This window comes from Carcharhinus amblyrhynchos, chromosome 3 (genome assembly GCF_965287045.1).
Source record: "Carcharhinus amblyrhynchos chromosome 3, sCarAmb.v2.hapA, whole genome shotgun sequence".
Lineage (NCBI taxonomy): Eukaryota > Metazoa > Chordata > Chondrichthyes > Carcharhiniformes > Carcharhinidae > Carcharhinus > Carcharhinus amblyrhynchos.
This window is the reverse complement of record NC_137326.1, coordinates 141,093,962-141,111,429: the sequence shown is the minus strand read 5'-3', so window position 1 is coordinate 141,111,429 and position 17,468 is coordinate 141,093,962. Positions and strand designations below refer to the sequence as shown.

General features: G+C 44.8%; 1 protein-coding gene across 1 annotated transcript in view; it reads left to right on the top strand.

Moving 5' to 3' along the window:
* The first annotated feature begins 8,909 nt into the window (after window positions 1-8,909).
* The window catches only part of LOC145341295 (uncharacterized), a 38,842-nt gene continuing 30,283 nt past the window's right edge, over window positions 8,910-17,468 (top strand). Inside the window, exon 1 of the mRNA XM_080186217.1 lies at window positions 8,910-9,830. Within this exon, the coding sequence (XP_080042343.1) occupies window positions 8,910-9,830 (921 nt within the window). The remainder of the gene's footprint in view (window positions 9,831-17,468) is intronic.

Below are 17,468 nucleotides of genomic sequence, written 5' to 3'. Positions count from 1 at the left end.
CTAATTCCTTTCTTGAACACAGGAACAACATTAGCTACTTGCCAGTCCTCTGGGACATCACCGGTAACTAGCGAAGATACAAAGATCTTTGTCAGGGCCCCAACAATTTCGTCTCTTGCCTCTCTCAACAACCTGGGGTAGATCCCATCAGGCCCTGGGGATTTATCTACCTCAATGTGCTTTAACTGACCCAACACTACCTCTTCCTTGATCTCAAAATGCCCGAGCATACTAGCATGCTCCACACTAATCTCACTATCCTCCATGCCCCTCTCCTTGGTGAATACTGATGCAAATCTCACCCACATTCTCTGCCTCCAGCACAAGTTCCCTCCTTTATCCTTGCGTGGTTCTACCCTCACTCTATTTATTCTCCTGTTTTTAATGTACGTTGAAATGCCTCAGAAGGTTCACTCAGAGGGTTGTGAATCTTTGGAACTCCTTGCCTCAGAGAACTGTGGGGGCATAGTCCTTGTGTATATTTAAGGCTGAGCTAAATAGATTTTTGATCAGTAAGGGAGGGAATCAAAGATTATGGGGAAAGGGCCAGAAAGTAGATTATTGGCAATCACTCCGACTCTGCCAGTTTTGATAATTCCACCTGTCAGCTCCCTTCTCGCTCCAGACGCTGTCAGATCTGCTGAGATTTTCCAGAGCTTTCTATTTTTCTTTCCAGTTAATAAGAACATAAGAAATGGGAGCAGGAGTAGACCATCTGCCCACTCGAGCCTGCTCCGCTATTCAATAAGATCATGGCTGATCTTTTTGTGGACTCAGTTCCACTTACGTGCCCGCTCACCATAACCCTTAATTCCTTTACTGTTCAAAAATTTATCTATCCTTGCCTTAAAACATTTAATGAGGTAGCCTCAACTGCTTCACTGGGCAGGGAATTCCACAGATTCACAACCCTTTGTGTGAAAAAGTTCCTCCTCAACTCAGTCCTAAATCTGCTCTCCCTAATGATCCTGGTTGTGAGATGTTACAGGGTTAACATCGCATGAACTAAGAACTTCTGAGTTGATTTCAAAATTACAAGCTTAAGACATCTGTGATTAACAAATTTACCCTTTAACCGTTCTCTTTCTTTCAACATAACGATATTACGACCTTAGATATGGTTAACCTGACTCGAACAAAGGGTGTCTTGTGATTAGATATACTGTATCAGATCGCATGTGATCAAAAGGATTGTAAAAGCTACATAAAGGAGGACTGTCCCATTGTTCGGCACGCCTTTGCTACCTGTTTCCCAGCACAGGGTGGAAGTTACGTAGCAAAGATTTGCCAGCTGGCATATGTAAGAAGAATAAAGAACTTTTGAATCAGACAACGGTTGGTGTTTGCCTTTGCATCAAGGACGCGAAAAACGAACATAACAATTGGTGCTGCTAGCAGGGTTCCAACGTAAACAGACGTCCTCCGAGATGGTCTGAATAAGTGATCGCTGGGTGTTGGTGATGTGAGATGGACAAGCCCACAAGGTAAGATTAACCTTGGTCTCCCTCACTGAACTAATACCCAGTTGACCCCTCATCAAACGAGGCCCTGTATTGACGGAACCCAGAGACGACTTACGTCCTTAGACACTGACTAGTCCTAAACCAGGAGGTTAGAGTCTTCCGGATACCCTGGTGGTTAGAGTCCCCAGGTTTATTAGTTAAGACACTGGGTGGTTAGAATCCCCAAGTTTATTCAGTAAGAAAGTGGAGGGTTCACGTCTCCCACATGTACCTGGAGGTGAGAGTCCCTAGGTTTGTTCAGTAAGGAAGTGAAGGGTTCGCATCCCCCATGTGTACCTGGAGGTCAGAGTCCCCAGGGCTTTGGTATATTAAATCCAGGAGATTTGAGTCCCCCGGTGGCTGGGGCTTGAGTCCCTAGGTTGGTAGAAGTCTGCTGAGACATAGTAATGGGTGGGAATTACTCGGGAAATATTATAAATTAATTGGCAAGATGGAAAATTGATTAGAGAAAATCTAAGGTTGAGCTAATAATTTGAGTAGTTTTTGTATTTCAGTGTGTTTGTGTGGTTTGTGTGGTCTGGTTGCTTGTCGAATGTAAGTGGTTGTTGTTGCATTAGATTGAAAGCAGGAATTGTTAAAGCCTGTTTGTCCTTGTGGAGTATTTATTAAATTGTTTTCAGAAAAAAAAAGTAAAGGTTGGGAATTAGGTGAAGTTGGAGACGTGATTACTTGTGCCAATCGAAAGGAAGTAACCAAAAAATGAAAGCTGGCCAGCTGGGTGGATAACGCACATCGGAGAGGGACCAGTGAACGTGATGAGGGAGGGAAACCCAAAACTTGGGAAATGTTGAAGTGGGAATGTGAGAACCATGAGAAGGACAAAAGAGAGAGAGTGGAACAAGAGAGGTTGGAAAGGGAGAGACGAGACCAAGAAAAAGAACTAGAGCGACAAGCCGAACAAAGGAAAGATAAAAAACCAGAGGTACCTCCTGACATATCTGGCATGCCAATGTTGTTCCAAAGTACTAAGGTTTTCTTCCACTCCAGTTAATCTGGCCACTTTCCTGACTGCTCCTCCCAATGACCTCCAGCAACCCCCTCATGATTGATTACTTTGGAACCACTTTTTGACCTTGCCTCATCCAGACCTTACTGACTCTCCTTTCCCCTCTCCAGACCTTACCTTATATGTTGATAGCAGTTTCTCCCTCTGGGAGACCCATTTCTGGTTACTCAGTTAGAACGTAGAACATTACAGCGCTGTACAGGCCCTTCGGCCCTCGATGTTGCGACAACCAGTGGAACCAATCTAATGTCCCTCTAACCTAAACTATTCCAATGTTATCCATATGCCTATCCACTCACCATTCGAACGCCCTTAAAGTTGGCGAGTCCACAACTGCTGCAGGCAGGGAATTCCACGCCCTTACTACCCTCTGAGTAAAGAACCTACCTCTGACATCCATCCTATAATTATCACCACTCAATTTAAAGCTATGTCCCCTTGTGTTAGCCATCACCATCCGAGGAAAAAGGCTCTCACTGTCCACGCTATCTAATCCTCTGATCATCTTGTATGCCTCAGTTAGGTCACCTCGTAACCTTCTTCTCTCTAATGAAAACAACCTCGAGTCCTCAGCCTTTCCTCATAAGACCTTCCCACCATACCAGGCAACATCCTGGTAAACCTCCTCTGCACCCTTTCCAATGCCTCCACATCTTTCTTACAATGAGGCGACCAGAACTGTACGCAATACTCCAAGTGCGGCCGCACCAGAGTTTTGTACAGTTGTAACATGATCTCACGGCTCTGAAATTCAATCCCTCTACCAATAAAAGCTAACACACCGTACGCCTTCTTAACAACCTTATCAACCTGGGTGCCAACTTTCAGGGAGCTATGCACATGGACACTTACATCTCTCTGCTCATCCACACTACCAAGAGTCCTTCCATTAGCCCTATATTCTGTAATCCTGTTACTCCTTCCAGAGTGAATCACCTCACACTTTTCCACATTAAACTCCATCTGTCACCTCTCGGCCCAGCTCTGCAGCTTATCTATGTCCCTCTGCAAACTGCAACATCCATCCTCACTGTCTACAATTCCTCTGACTTTGGTGTCGTCGGCAAATTTACTAACCCATCCTTCTCCACCCTCATCTAGGTCATTTATAAAAATGACAAACAGCAGTGGCCCCAAAACAGATCCCTGAGGGTACACCCCTTGTAACTGAACTCCAGGTTGAATATTTCCCATCAACCACCACCCTCTGTCTTCTATCAGCTAGCCAATTCCTGATCCAAACTGCTAAATCACCCTCAATCCCATGCATCTGCATTTTCTGCAGTAGCCTACCATGGGGAACCTTATCAAACGCTTTGCTAAAATCCATATACACCACGTCAGCTGCCTTTGCCTTATCCAACTCTTTGGTCACCTTCTCAAAGAACTCAATAAGGTTTGTGAGGCATGACGTACCCTTCACAAAACCGTGTTGACTATCCCTAATCAAATGATTTCTCTCTAGATGATTAGAAATCCTATCCCTTATAATTCTTTCCAAAACTTTGCCCACCACAGAAGTAAGGCTCACCGGTCTATAATTTCCAGGATGTTCTCTACTCCCCTTCTTAAACAATGGGACAACATTTGCTATCCTCCAGTCTTCTGGTACTATATCTGTAGACAATGATGACATAAAGATCAAAGCCAAAGGCTCTGCAATCTCCTCCCTAGATTCCCGGAGAATCCTAGGATGAATCCCATCTGGCCCAGGGAACTTATCTATTTTCACGCTTTCTAGAATTGCTAACACGTCCTCATGAACCTCAATCCCGTCTAGTCTAAAAGCCTGTATTTCAGTATTCTCCTCAACTACATTGACTTTTCCCTGCGTGAATACTGATGAAAAATATTAATTTAGTACCTCTCCTATCTCTTCAGACTCCACACATAACTTCCCACTACTGTCCTTGACTGGCCCTAATCTTGCCCTAATCATTCTTTTATTCATAAGAACATAAGAAATAGGAGCAGGAGTAGGCCATCTAGCCCTTCGAGCCTGCCCCGCCATTCAATAAGATCATGGCTGATCTGAAGTGGATCAGTTCCACTTTCCCGCTTTCTCCCCATAACCCTTAATTCCCCTGTCTGTCAAAAACCCTTCTACCCGTTACTTAAATATATTTAGCGAGGCAGCCTCCACCACTTCAACGGGCAGAGAATTCCAGAGATTCACCACCCTTTGAGTGAAGAAGTTCCTCCTCAACTCCGTTCTAAACCGCCCCCCCTTCATCTTGAGGCTGTGCCCCCTAGTCCTACTGTCCTTTCTGAGCGGGAAGAGTCTCTCCACCTCTATCCTATCCATCCCATTCATCATCTTATACGTCTCAATGAGATCTCCCCTCATTCTTCTAAACTCTAACGAGTACAAGCCTAATTTATTCAGCCTCTCCTCATAGCTCAACCCCCTCAACTCCAGCATCAGCCTAGTAAACCTCCTCTGCACTCCCTCCAAGGCCAAAATATCCTTGCGTAAGTACGGCGCCCAAAACTGCACACAGTACTCCAGCTGCGGCCTCACCAGTGCCCTATATAAAACAGTTGTAAACGATACTACCATCCAGGAGGTGGCTGCATTCAACCCTTCGGTCTCTGTGCAAAAAGCTGAATTCTTTGTCCTCACCCGCACCTGCATCCTCGCTGCGAACAAATCCGCAAACATTTATACCGACTCCCGTTATGCTTTCGGGGTCACCCACGATTTTGACCAATTATGGGCCCAAAAAAGTTTCCTTACCTCTTTGGGGACTCCCATTCAAAACTCTCCTTATGTTCGCAATCTTCTCCAAGCCATCCTCCACTCTAAACAACTGACCATTATTAAATGTACTGCCCATGCTGCTGATGGCTCGGCAGTGACCAGGGGTAATGCCAGAACTGACTATGCCACCGAAAAGGCTGCAACAGCCCAAACTAACAGAGTGCCCACCATGAATAAACAGGCAATAAATCAGATATAGTCACTATTCAGGGGGACGCCCTGCTTCTGAACACGATCTTTGGAAGACACATGGATGTTCACATTCTGCGTTAAAAGGCCTCTGGGTTACTCCAGCTGGCCAAGTTTGTATCCCAGATACATTACTGCCTTTATTGATTGATTGTCTACACTCTGACACCCACCTTGGGAAAGTGGGAATGAGTGGAATATTGCTTCTTACCTGGTGGCACCCCCAACTGGCCAAGGCTGCTCAGTCTCGCATAGCATCATGTTTAACATGCCAACAAAATAACATTGGCCAAGGAATAACGTGCTCACCAGGGAAATCACTCTTGCCTGATGGCCCATTTGATTGTATTCAGTTGGATTTTATCAAATTACCGCGTGTGCAATATATAAGTATTGTCTTGTAATTGTTGATGTGTTTAGTAGATGGATGGAGGCTTTCCCAACTACAAATAACAGGGCCTCGACAGTAGTAAAGTTGTTATTGACAGAAACAATACCGAGATTTGGGGTACCCCAGCAGATTAGCTCGTACAATGGCCCCCATTTTGTAGGGGAAATTAATAACTATGTGACATTTTACACATACAGCAGCAGTTCCGCCGTGCCTACCACCCCCAGGCAGCAGGGATAGTGGAAAGAGCCCTTAAAGCTAAGCTAGCCAAGCTAACATCTGGAACCGGTGTAAACTGGTTAAAAATCTTACCCTTAGCCCTCTACCACATGAGAATAAACCCCACTCTACCACGGGACTATCGGCTGCCAAGATAATCTATGGTAAACCAAGCAGGACGCCCTGGGATGCAAATACAAGCCCACCCACCCAGATAGATTTACACATTATAGGAGATGAAATGCAGAAGTACTTCCGACAGCTAACCTCATCCTAGCTAACCTAGGTCTAGTTAATGATAGCTCTGGTTAATGATAGCTCTGGTTAATGATGGCTCTAGTTAATGATGGCTCTGGTTGATGATGGCTCTGGTTGATGATAGGTCTAGTTAATGATGGCTCTAGTTAATGATGGCTCTGGTTAATGACGGCTCTGGTTAATGATAGGTCTAGTTAATGATGGCTCTGGTTAATGATGGCTCTGGTTGATGATAGGTCTAGTTAATGATGGATCTAGTTAATGGTAGCTCTGGTTAATGATGGCTCTGGTTGATGATGGCTCTGGTTAATGACGGCTCTGGTTAATGATAGGTCTAGTTAATGGTAGCTCTGGTTAATGATGGCTCTGGTTGATGATAGGTCTAGTTAATGGTAGCTCTGGTTAATGATGGCTCTGGTTAATGATAGGTCTAGTTAATGGTAGCTTTGGTTAATGATGGCTCTGGTTGATGATAGGTCTAGTTAATGATGGATCTAGTTAATGGTAGCTCTGGTTAATGATGGCTCTGGTTGATGATAGGTCTAGTTAATGGTAGCTCTGGTTAATGATGGCTCTGGTTAATGATAGGTCTAGTTAATGGTAGCTTTGGTTAATGATGGCTCTGGTTGATGATAGGTCTAGTTAATGATGGATCTAGTTAATGGTAGCTCTGGTTAATGATGGCTCTGGTTGATGATAGGTCTAGTTAATGGTAGCTCTGGTTAATGATGGCTCTGGTTGATGATAGGTCTAGTTAATGATGGCTCTGGTTGATGATAGGTCTAGTTAATGATGGCTCTGGTTAATGATGGCTCTGGTTGATGATAGGTCTAGTTAATGGTAGCTCTGGTTAATGATGGCTCTGGTTGATGATAGGTCTAGTTAATGGTAGCTCTGGTTAATGATGGCTCTGGTTGATGATAGGTCTAGTTAATGATGGCTCTGGTTAATGATGGCTCTGGTTGATGATAGGTCTAGTTAATGATGGCTCTGGTTAATGATGGCTCTGGTTGATGATAGGTCTAGTTAATGGTAGCTCTGGTTAATGATGGCTCTGGTTGATGATAGGTCTAGTTAATGATGGCTCTGGTTAATGATGGCTCTGGTTGATGATAGGTCTAGTTAATGATGGCTCTGGTTGATGATAGGTCTAGTTAATGGTAGCTCTGGTTAATGATGGCTCTGGTTGATGATAGGTCTAGTTAATGGTAGCTCTGGTTAATGATGGCTCTGGTTGATGATAGGTCTAGTTAATGATGGATCTAGTTAATGGTAGCTCTGGTTAATGATGGCTCTGGTTGATGATAGGTCTAGTTAATGGTTGCTCTGGTTAATGATGGCTCTGGTTGATGATAGGTCTAGTTAATGATGGCTCTGGTTAATGATGGCTCTGGTTGATGATAGGTCTAGTTAATGGTAGCTCTGGTTAATGATGGCTCTGGTTGATGATAGGTCTAGTTAATGGTAGCTCTGGTTAATGATGGCTCTGGTTAATGATGGCTCTGGTTAATGATGGCTCTGGTTGATGATAGGTCTAGTTAATGGTAGCTCTGGTTAATGATGGCTCTGGTTGATGATAGGTCTAGTTAATGATGGCTCTGGTTAATGATGGCTCTGGTTGATGATAGGTCTAGTTAATGATGGCTCTGGTTGATGATAGGTCTAGTTAATGGTAGCTCTGGTTAATGATGGCTCTGGTTGATGATAGGTCTAGTTAATGGTAGCTCTGGTTAATGATGGCTCTGGTTGATGATAGGTCTAGTTAATGGTAGCTCTGGTTAATGATGGCTCTGGTTGATGATAGGTCTAGTTAATGGTAGCTCTGGTTAATGATGGCTCTGGTTGATGATAGGTCTAGTTAATGGTAGCTCTGGTTAATGATGGCTCTGGTTAATGATGGCTCTGGTTGATGATAGGTCTAGTTAATGGTTGCTCTGGTTAATGATGGCTCTGGTTGATGATAGGTCTAGTTAATGATGGCTCTGGTTAATGATGGCTCTGGTTGATGATAGGTCTAGTTAATGGTAGCTCTGGTTAATGATGGCTCTGGTTGATGATAGGTCTAGTTAATGGTAGCTCTGGTTAATGATGGCTCTGGTTGATGATGGCTCTGGTTGATGATAGGTCTAGTTAATGGTAGCTCTGGTTAATGATGGCTCTGGTTAGGGTTTATTATTTAATTTGCTGAGTCATTGTGTCTTTTTGTTTCCATGGAGATGCCCCTCCCCTCCCCCGCGTCAAACAGAAACTCAGAAACAGCGGGAAACCCGCCCGGGGATCCGACTCCGGGATCGGTGCGTCTTTGATCGGGGTTTACTCCGGGTCTGATCGGGGTTTACTCCGCGTTTGATCCGGGTCTGATCGGGGTTTACTCCGCGTTTGATCCGGGTCTGATCCGCGTTTGATCCGGGTCTGATCGGGGTTTACTCCGGGTCTGATCCGGGTTTACTCCGGGTCTGATCCGGGTTTACTCCGGTCTCTCCGATGTTGCCTCCGGTTCCCGCGCCGCTTTCCCGCCCGGAGTTGCGGCAAGTCCGGGTTTTGTTCCAGGATTTGGCGGGAATGCAGCTGCTGAAATTCCCGTTGGAGATTTTCCAGCTTCAACATCTGGAGGAATTACATCTGGAAAATAATCAGATCACACGGATTCCGCCTCAGATCCGCCACCTCAGCAAATTGCGGGTTTTATTTCTGAACAGGAACCGCTTGGCGCGAATCTGCGGCGCTTTGGCGGAATTACAACAACTGCGGAGTTTGGATCTGAGTGAAAACCCGCTGGAATTTCCGCTCCTGATTCCTATCCTCATCAGATTGAGGAATCTGCGGGAACTCCGCCTCTACAAACTCAACCTGAGGCAATTCCCGGGGGAAATGTGTAAGAAACTCCATCACCTTCAGCTGCTGGGCCTGTCCGGAAACAGCCTGAACTCTTTACCCTGGGAGATCAGCACTCTGACTCAACTCCAACAACTTTACCTCCAGGACAACAACATCCAGGTCCTCCCATTCCGATTCTGCCAACTCCACAGCCTGGAGATTCTGGACCTGAAAGAAAATGCTTTGATTTGTCTTCCCGATGATATCAACTGTTTAGCAAACCTCAAACATTTATACCTCAGCCATAACCACCTGGCTTTTATTCCCCAAAGCCTGCGCCACTGCACCAACCTGTGTGTGTTAGACATCAGCATCAACTTTCTAGACCTCAGTCTCCTTCGCTCATTCCCAGACAATCTGGCAGAACTTGATCTGTCTGATAACCGTCTGGACACTCTCCCTGCTGTGGTCTGCCAACTCGGGGCTTCTTTACAGCTTCTCTACCTCAGAAACACACAGTTAAAAAACCTAAGCTGCTGCTTTTCGGACTTGACAGACATTCGCCTTTTGGATTTGAGTCAGAATGTCCTCAGATACTTCCCCAAGCAAATCTGCAGCCTGAGGCAACTGGAGGTTCTGTCTCTGGATGACAACAAACTTAAAGAGGTACAAGCCTGGCAGTGCAATATGAGTCATGATGTGGAGATGCCGGCGTTGGATTGGGGTAAACACAGTAAAAAGTCTGACAACACCAGGTTTAAGTCCAACCGATTTATTTGATAGTAAACTCACTAGCTTTCGAGGTTTCCCTCTTCTTCAGGTGAATGGAGAGTTCTGAGAGAACCTGGTGTTGTCAGACTTTTTACAGTGCAATATGAGCCATAGATAAGAAAGTGGGGCTGGACAGTAATACAGAAAGCAGTAAGATTGAAGATGCAAAGACTTTTCAGATAGAGAAGGAATGAGGTAAAGGGGGAGATGAGAACAGTCTTTTGTGCACAGGGACAGAACAGGGATGTTAAATAGACAGAAAGTATCAGTTATCCATATATAAATATTGGTTGTAACTGGAGGCATTGAGTTGTGGGAGAGCTAAAGGGGGTCAGTTCAGAATTCCTCAGAGATTTGGGAGATCACAAATGGATAGGGTAACAGCGAAAGAGCTAGCACAGACTTAACGAGCCGAATGGCCTCTTCCTGGTCTGTACGATTCAATCAGATTCTAAGTGGGGTGGGGAGATGAATAAACTGAAGTATCACTGGAGAGGGCAGAGTGAAGAACGCTCACAATACAGGGCTTCTAAATACAGCTTATGGATTTAATGGAGGTTCTATTTGGTCTTTCGTAGAATATGTTGACATTGAGAAAATGATAGTGAGCTGCCTTCTTGAACTTCAGCAGTCCATGTGGGGTAGCTACACCCACAGTGATGTTAGGAGTTCCAGCATTTTAACCCCAGATCAGCTATGATCAGAGTGAATGGTGGAGCAGACTTGAAGGGCCAAATGGTCTCGTCTTGCTTCTAGTTTCTGTGTTTCTAAAAAGAAGGTGATGAAGTGATATAGACAATTTAAACACCCAGCAAATGGAGTGTAATGTGAAAAAATGTGAAATTGTTCATTTTGACAGGAAGAGTAAAAAAAGCTTATTATCTAAATTGGAGAGCACAGAGATTCAGAGGGATCTAGATGTCCTGGTGCATGTGTCACAAAAGGCTAGTGTGTAGATACAGGAAGTAATTCAGAAAGCTGACAGATATTACCATTTATTGTGAGAAGAAATGATTTCAAAAACCGGAATCCTTTAGCCTCCCTGTGGTGTTTTTCCCAGCAGGTGTGTCACTACTTATTGGCAGTGATCCCGCTGCTGCCAGTGGGATTTCCCATGGCTTCAGCCCCACTCTGCTGGGAAGCAAGCAGCGGGCTGCGCCATTGACAGGACTAGAAGATCGCACCAGCATGAAGAGCTGGAAAATTGCACCCAAAAATGGGGAGGTTTCACTTCAGTTATCCAGGACATCAATCGAGATCAGATCAGAGCATAGCATAAAAACTAGGAATAGGAATAGGCCGTCTGGCTCCTCGAGCCTGCCCCACCATTCAATAAGATCATGGCTGATCTTTTCATGGGCTCAGCTCGACTTACCCACCCGCTCACCATACCCCTTAATTCATTTACTGTTCAAAAATGTATCTATCCTTGCCTTAAAAACATTCAATGAGGGAGCCTCAACTGCTTCACTGGGCAGGGAATTCCACAGATTCACAACCCTTTGTGTGAAGAAGTTCCTCCTTAACTCAGTCCTAAATCTGCTTCCCCTTATTTTGAGGCTACGCCCTCTAGTTGTAGTTTCACCTGCCAATGGAAACAACTTCCCTGCTTCTATCTTATCGATTCCCTTCATAATCTTATATGTTTCTATATGATCTCCCCTCATTCTTCTGAATTCCAATGAGTATAGCCCCAGTCTACTCAGTCTCTCCTCATTAGCTAATCTTCTCAACTCCGGAATCAACCTAGTGAATCTCCTCTGCACCCCCTCCAGTGCCAGTATATCCTTTCTCAAGTAAGGAGACCAAAACTGTACACAGTACTCCAGGTGTGGCCTCACCAGCACCTTATACAGCTGTAACATAACCTCACTGTTTTTAAACTCCATCCCTCTAGCAATGGAGGACAACATTCCATTTGCCTTCTTAATTACCTGCTGCACCTGCAGACCAACTTTTTGTGATTTATGCACAAGGACACCCAGGTCCCTCTGCACAGCAGCATGCTGCAATTTTGTACTATTTAAATAATCGTCCATTTTGCTGTTATTCCTACCAGAATGGATGACCTCACATTTACCAACATTGTATTCCATCTTCCAGACCCTTGCCCACTCACTTAGACTATCTATATCCTTTTGCAGACTTTCAGCGTCCTCTGCACACTTTGCTCTACCCTTCATCTTAATGTTATCTGCAAATTTTGACACATTACACTTGGTCCCCAACTTCAAATCATCTATGTAAATTGTAAACAATTGCGATCCCAACACTGATCCCTGAGACACACCATTAGTCACTGATCGCCAACCAGAAAAACACTCATTTACCCCCACTCTTTGGTTTCTGTTAGTTAAGCAATCCTCGATCCATGCTAATGCATTCTAAAGATGTGCAGGTTAGGTGGATTGACCATGATAAATTGCCCCTTCATGCCAGAGCGACTAGCGAGGGTAAATGCATGGGGTTATTGGGGGAAGGTTAATTACAACAATAGAACATAGAACGTAACAGCGCAGTACAGGCCCTTCGGCCCTCGATGTTGTGCCGACCAGTGGAACCAATCTAATGACCCTCTAACCTAAACTATTCCAATGTTATCCATATGCCTATCCACTGACCATTTGAACACCCTTAAAGTTGGCGAGTCCACAACTGCTGCAGGCAGGGCATTCCACGCCCTTACTACCCTCTGAGTAAAGAACCTACCTCTGACATCTGTCCTATAATTATCATCCCTCAATTTAAAGCTATGTCCCCTTGATGGCCATCACCATCCGAGGTAAAAGGCTCTCACTGTCCACCTGATCCAATCCTTTGATCATCTTGTATGCCTCAATCAGTTCACCTCGTAACCTTCTTCTCTCCAATGAAATTAACCTCAAGTTCCCTCAGCCTTTCCTCATAAGACCTTCCCACAATACCAGGCAACATCCTGGTAAACCTCCTCTGCACCCTTTCCAATGGCCCCACATCTTTCTTATAACGCGGCGACCAGAACTGTATGCAATACTCCAAGTGCGGCCGCACCAGAATTTTGTACAGTTGTAACATGACCTCACGGCTCTGAAATTCAATCCCTCTACCAATAAAAGCTAACACACCGTACGTCTTCTTAACAACCTTATCAACCTGGGTGCCAACTTTCAGGGAGCTATGCACATGTACCCCGAGATCTCTCTGCTCGTCAACACTACTAAGACCTTCCATTAGCCCTATATTCTGTACTCCTGTTACTCTTACCAAAGTGAATCACCTCACACTTTTCGTATTAAACTCCATCTGTCACCTCTCAGCCCAGCTCTGCAGCTTATCTATGTCCCTCTGCAAACTGTAACATCCATCCTCACTGTCTACAACTCCTCCGACTTTGGTGTTGTCAGCAAATTTACTAATCCATCCTTCTACACCCTCATCTAGGTCATTTATAAAAATGACAAACAGCAGTGGCCCCAAAACAGATCCCAGTGGCACACCATTAGTAACTATGCACATGGACACTGACATCTCTCTGCTCATCCACACTACCAAGAGTCTTTCCATTAGTCCAGTACTCTGTAATCCTGTTACTCCTTCCAGAGTGAATCACCTCACACTTTTCCACATTAAATTCCATTTGCCACCTCTCAGCCCAGCTCTGCAGTTTATCTATGTCCCTCTGCAAACTGTAACATCCATCCTCACTGTCTACAACTCCTCTGACTTTAGTGTCATCCGCAAATTTACTAACCCATCCTTCTACACCCTCATCTAGGTCATTTATAAAAATGACAAACAGCAGTGGCCTCAAAACAGATCCCTGAGGGTACACCACTTGTAACTGAACTCCAGGTTGAATATTTCCCATCAACCACCACCCTCTGTCTTCTATCAGCGAGCCAATTCCTGATCCAAACTGCTAAATCACCTTCAATCCCATGCATCTGCATTTTCTGCAATAGCCTACCATGGGGAACCTTATCAAACGCTTTGCTAAAATCCATACACACCACGTCAACTGCCTGACCTACCCTTCACAAAACCATGTTAACTATCCCTAATCAATTTAGTTCCCTCTAGATGATTATAAATCCTATCGCTTATAATTCTTTCCAACAATATAAGGCAGGAACTGAAGAATGTAAATTGGGAGCAGATGTTTGAGGGCAAATCAACATCTGGCATGTGGGAGGCTTTTAAGAGTAAATTGATAGAGATTCAGGACTGCCACATTCCTATAAGGATGAAGGATATGTATGGCAAGTTTTGGGAACCTTGGATAACGAGAGATATTGTGAGCCAGCACAGATGTGAGGGGAACGTCAGGGTGGTGGAGGCCTGGAATGCACTGCCAGGCAAGGTGGTTGAGGCAAACACACTGGGATCATTTAAGACTTATCTAGATAGCCACATGAACAGACTGGGAATAGAGGGATACAAACAAATGGTTTAGTTGGGCTCATGAGTGGCACAGGCTTGGAGGGCCGAGGGGCCTGTTCCTGTGCTGTATTGTTCTTTGTTCGATTACTATTGGTGTACTGCAAGGATCTGTTTTGGGGCCACTGCTGTTTGTCATTTTTATAAATGATCTGGATGAGGGTATAGAAGGATGGGTTAGCAAATTTGCAGATGACCCTAAAGTTGATGGAGTTGTAGACAGTGCAGAAGGATGTTGCAGTTACAGAGGGACATAGATAAACTGCAGAGCTGGGCTGAGAGGTGGCAAATGGAGTTTATTGCGGAAAAGTGTGAGATGATTTACTTTGGAAGGAATAACAGGAATACAGAGTATTGGGCTAATGGTGAGATACCTGGTAGTGTGAATGAGCAGAGAGATGTAGGTGTCCATGTGCATAGATTTCTGAAAGTTGGCACCCAGATTGATAGGGTTGTTAAGAAGGTGTACGGTGTGTTAGCTTTTATTGGTAGAGGGATTGAATTTCAGAGCCATGAGTTCATGTTGCAGCTGTGCAAAACTCTGGTGCGGCCGCACTTGGAGCATTGCGCACAGTTCTGGTCGCCGCATTATAAGATGTGGAAGCATAGGAAAGGGTGCAGAGGAGATTTAACAGGATGTTGCCTGGTTTGGTGGGAAGGTCTTATGAGGAAAGGTTGAGGGACTTGAGGCTGTTTTTGTTAGAAGAACGTTAAGACGTGACTTAATAGAGGCAGTATAGATGTTACAGTAAGAGTAGGGAAGGCAGTAAAAGAGGTGGGGGAGTAGCACTGTTAATCAAGGATAGTTTAACAGCTGCTGAAAGGCATTTCGAGGGCAATCTGCCTACTGAGGTAATATGGGCTGAAGTTAGAAATAGGAAAGGATCGGTCACATTGTTAGGCATTTTCTATACGCCTCCAAATAGTAATAGAGATGTGGAGGAAGAAATGGCAAAGTAGATTATGGATAGGTGTGGAGGTCACAGGGTAGTTATCATGGGTGACTTTAACTTTCCAAATATTGATTGGAACCTTTATAGAACATAGAACACTACAGCACAAACAGGCCCTTCGGCCCACGAGTTGCGCCGATCACATCAACACCTACCAACCTACAGACCTATCTATAACCCTCAATCTCATTAAACCCCATATACTCATCCAGAAGTCTTTTAAAAGACCCCAGCGAGTTCGCCTCCACCACCACTGACGGCAGCCGATTCCATTCACTCACCACCCTCTGAGTGAAAAACTTACCCCTAACATCACTTCTGAACTTCCCTCCTTGCACCTTAAATCTGTGTCCTCTCGTAGCGACCATTTCAACCCGGGGAAATAGCCTCTGAGAGTCCACCCTATCTATTCCTCTCAACATTTTGTAAACTTCTATCAGGTCGCCTCTCAACCTTCGTCTCTCCAGGGAAAAGAGTCCCAGCTCCCTCAACCTAATTTCATAAGGCATGCCTCCCAGTCCAGGCAACATCCTTGTAAATCTCCTCTGTACCCTCTCAATAGCTTCTACATCTTTCTTATAGTGAGGCGACCAGAACTGCGCACAATACTCTAAATGAGGCCTGACAAGGGTCTTATAGGTCAAATAGTTTGAATGGGACACTTTTTGTACAGTGTATGCAAGAGAGTTTCCTGACACAATATGTGGATAAGCCGACAAGAGGTGGGGCCACATTGGACTTGGTACTGGGTAATGAACTGGGCCAAGTGTTAGATTTGTTTGTGGGAGAGCACTTTAGAGTTAGGACAATTCGGTGTCATTCATTATTGCAATGGAGAGGGATAGGGTCACACGGCAGGGCAAGGTTTATAATTGGGGCAAGGGTAATTATGATGCGATTAAGCAAGAATTGGGAAGCATAAGATGGGAACAGAAACTGTCAGGTATGGGCACAAACGAAAAAGCAGCTTTTTCAAGGAACAAATACTGCGTGTTCTTGAGAGGTATGTCCGTATCAGGGAGGAAATGGCCGGTAGGGTAGAGGTAGAGAGATTCTTCCTGCTTAGAAAGGATAGCAGGACTAGAGGGCACAGCCTCAAGATGGGGGGGGGCAGTTTAGATCAGAGTTGAGGAGGAACTTCTTCACTCAAAGGGTGGTGAATCTCTGGAATCCTCTGCCCGTTGAAGTGGTGGAGGCTACCTCGCTGAATATATTTAAGTCACAGGTAGATAGGTTTCTGATAGACAGGGGAATTAAGGGTTATGGGGAGAAAGTGGGAAAGTGGAACTGATCCTCTTCAGATCAGCCATGATCTTATTGAATGGCGGGGCAGGCTCGTAGGGCTAGATGGCCAACTCCTGCTCCTAATTCTTATGTTCTTATGTTTATGAGTGAGGGAACCATGGTTCACAAAGGAGGTTGATTATCTTGTTAAGAAAAGAAAGCGTATGTAAGGATGAAAAAAACAAGGCTCAGTTGGGCCGTTTGAGTGTTACAAGGTAGCTAGAAATGAGTTAAAGAAAGGGCTTAGGAGAACTAGGAGGGGGCATGAGAAGTCCTTGGCGGGTCGGATAAAAGAAAACCCCAAGGCTTTTTACTCTTATGTGAGAAATAAAAGAATGACCAGGGTGAGGTTAGGGCCAGTCAAGGATAGTAGTGGGAACTTGCACATGGAGACAGAAGAGATCGGTGAGGTGATGAATGAATACTTTTCTTCAGTGTTCACCGAGGAGAGGGGCCATGTCTTTGAGGAGGAGTGCGTGATACAGGCTGATAGGTTGGAGGAGGTAGATCTTCTGAGGGAAGATGTATTAGCAATTTTGAGGAGAAAAAAAACTGAAGGTCGATAAGTCCCCTGGGCCAGATGGGATACATCCTAGGATATTTTGGGAAGAAAGGGATGAGATTGCGGAGCCTTTAGCTTTGATCTTTGGGTCCTCACTGTCCATGGGGATTGTGCCAGAGGACTGGAGAGTGGCGAATGTTGTTCCTCTCTTCAAGAAAGAAAATAGGAATGACCCTGGTAATTATAAGCCAATTAGTTTTACTTCAGTGGTCGGTAAGTTAATGGAAAGGGTCCTGAGAGATAGGATTTATGACCATTTGGAAAGATGCAGTTTAATCCGGGATAGTCAGCACGGTTTTGTGAGGGGTAAGTCCTGCC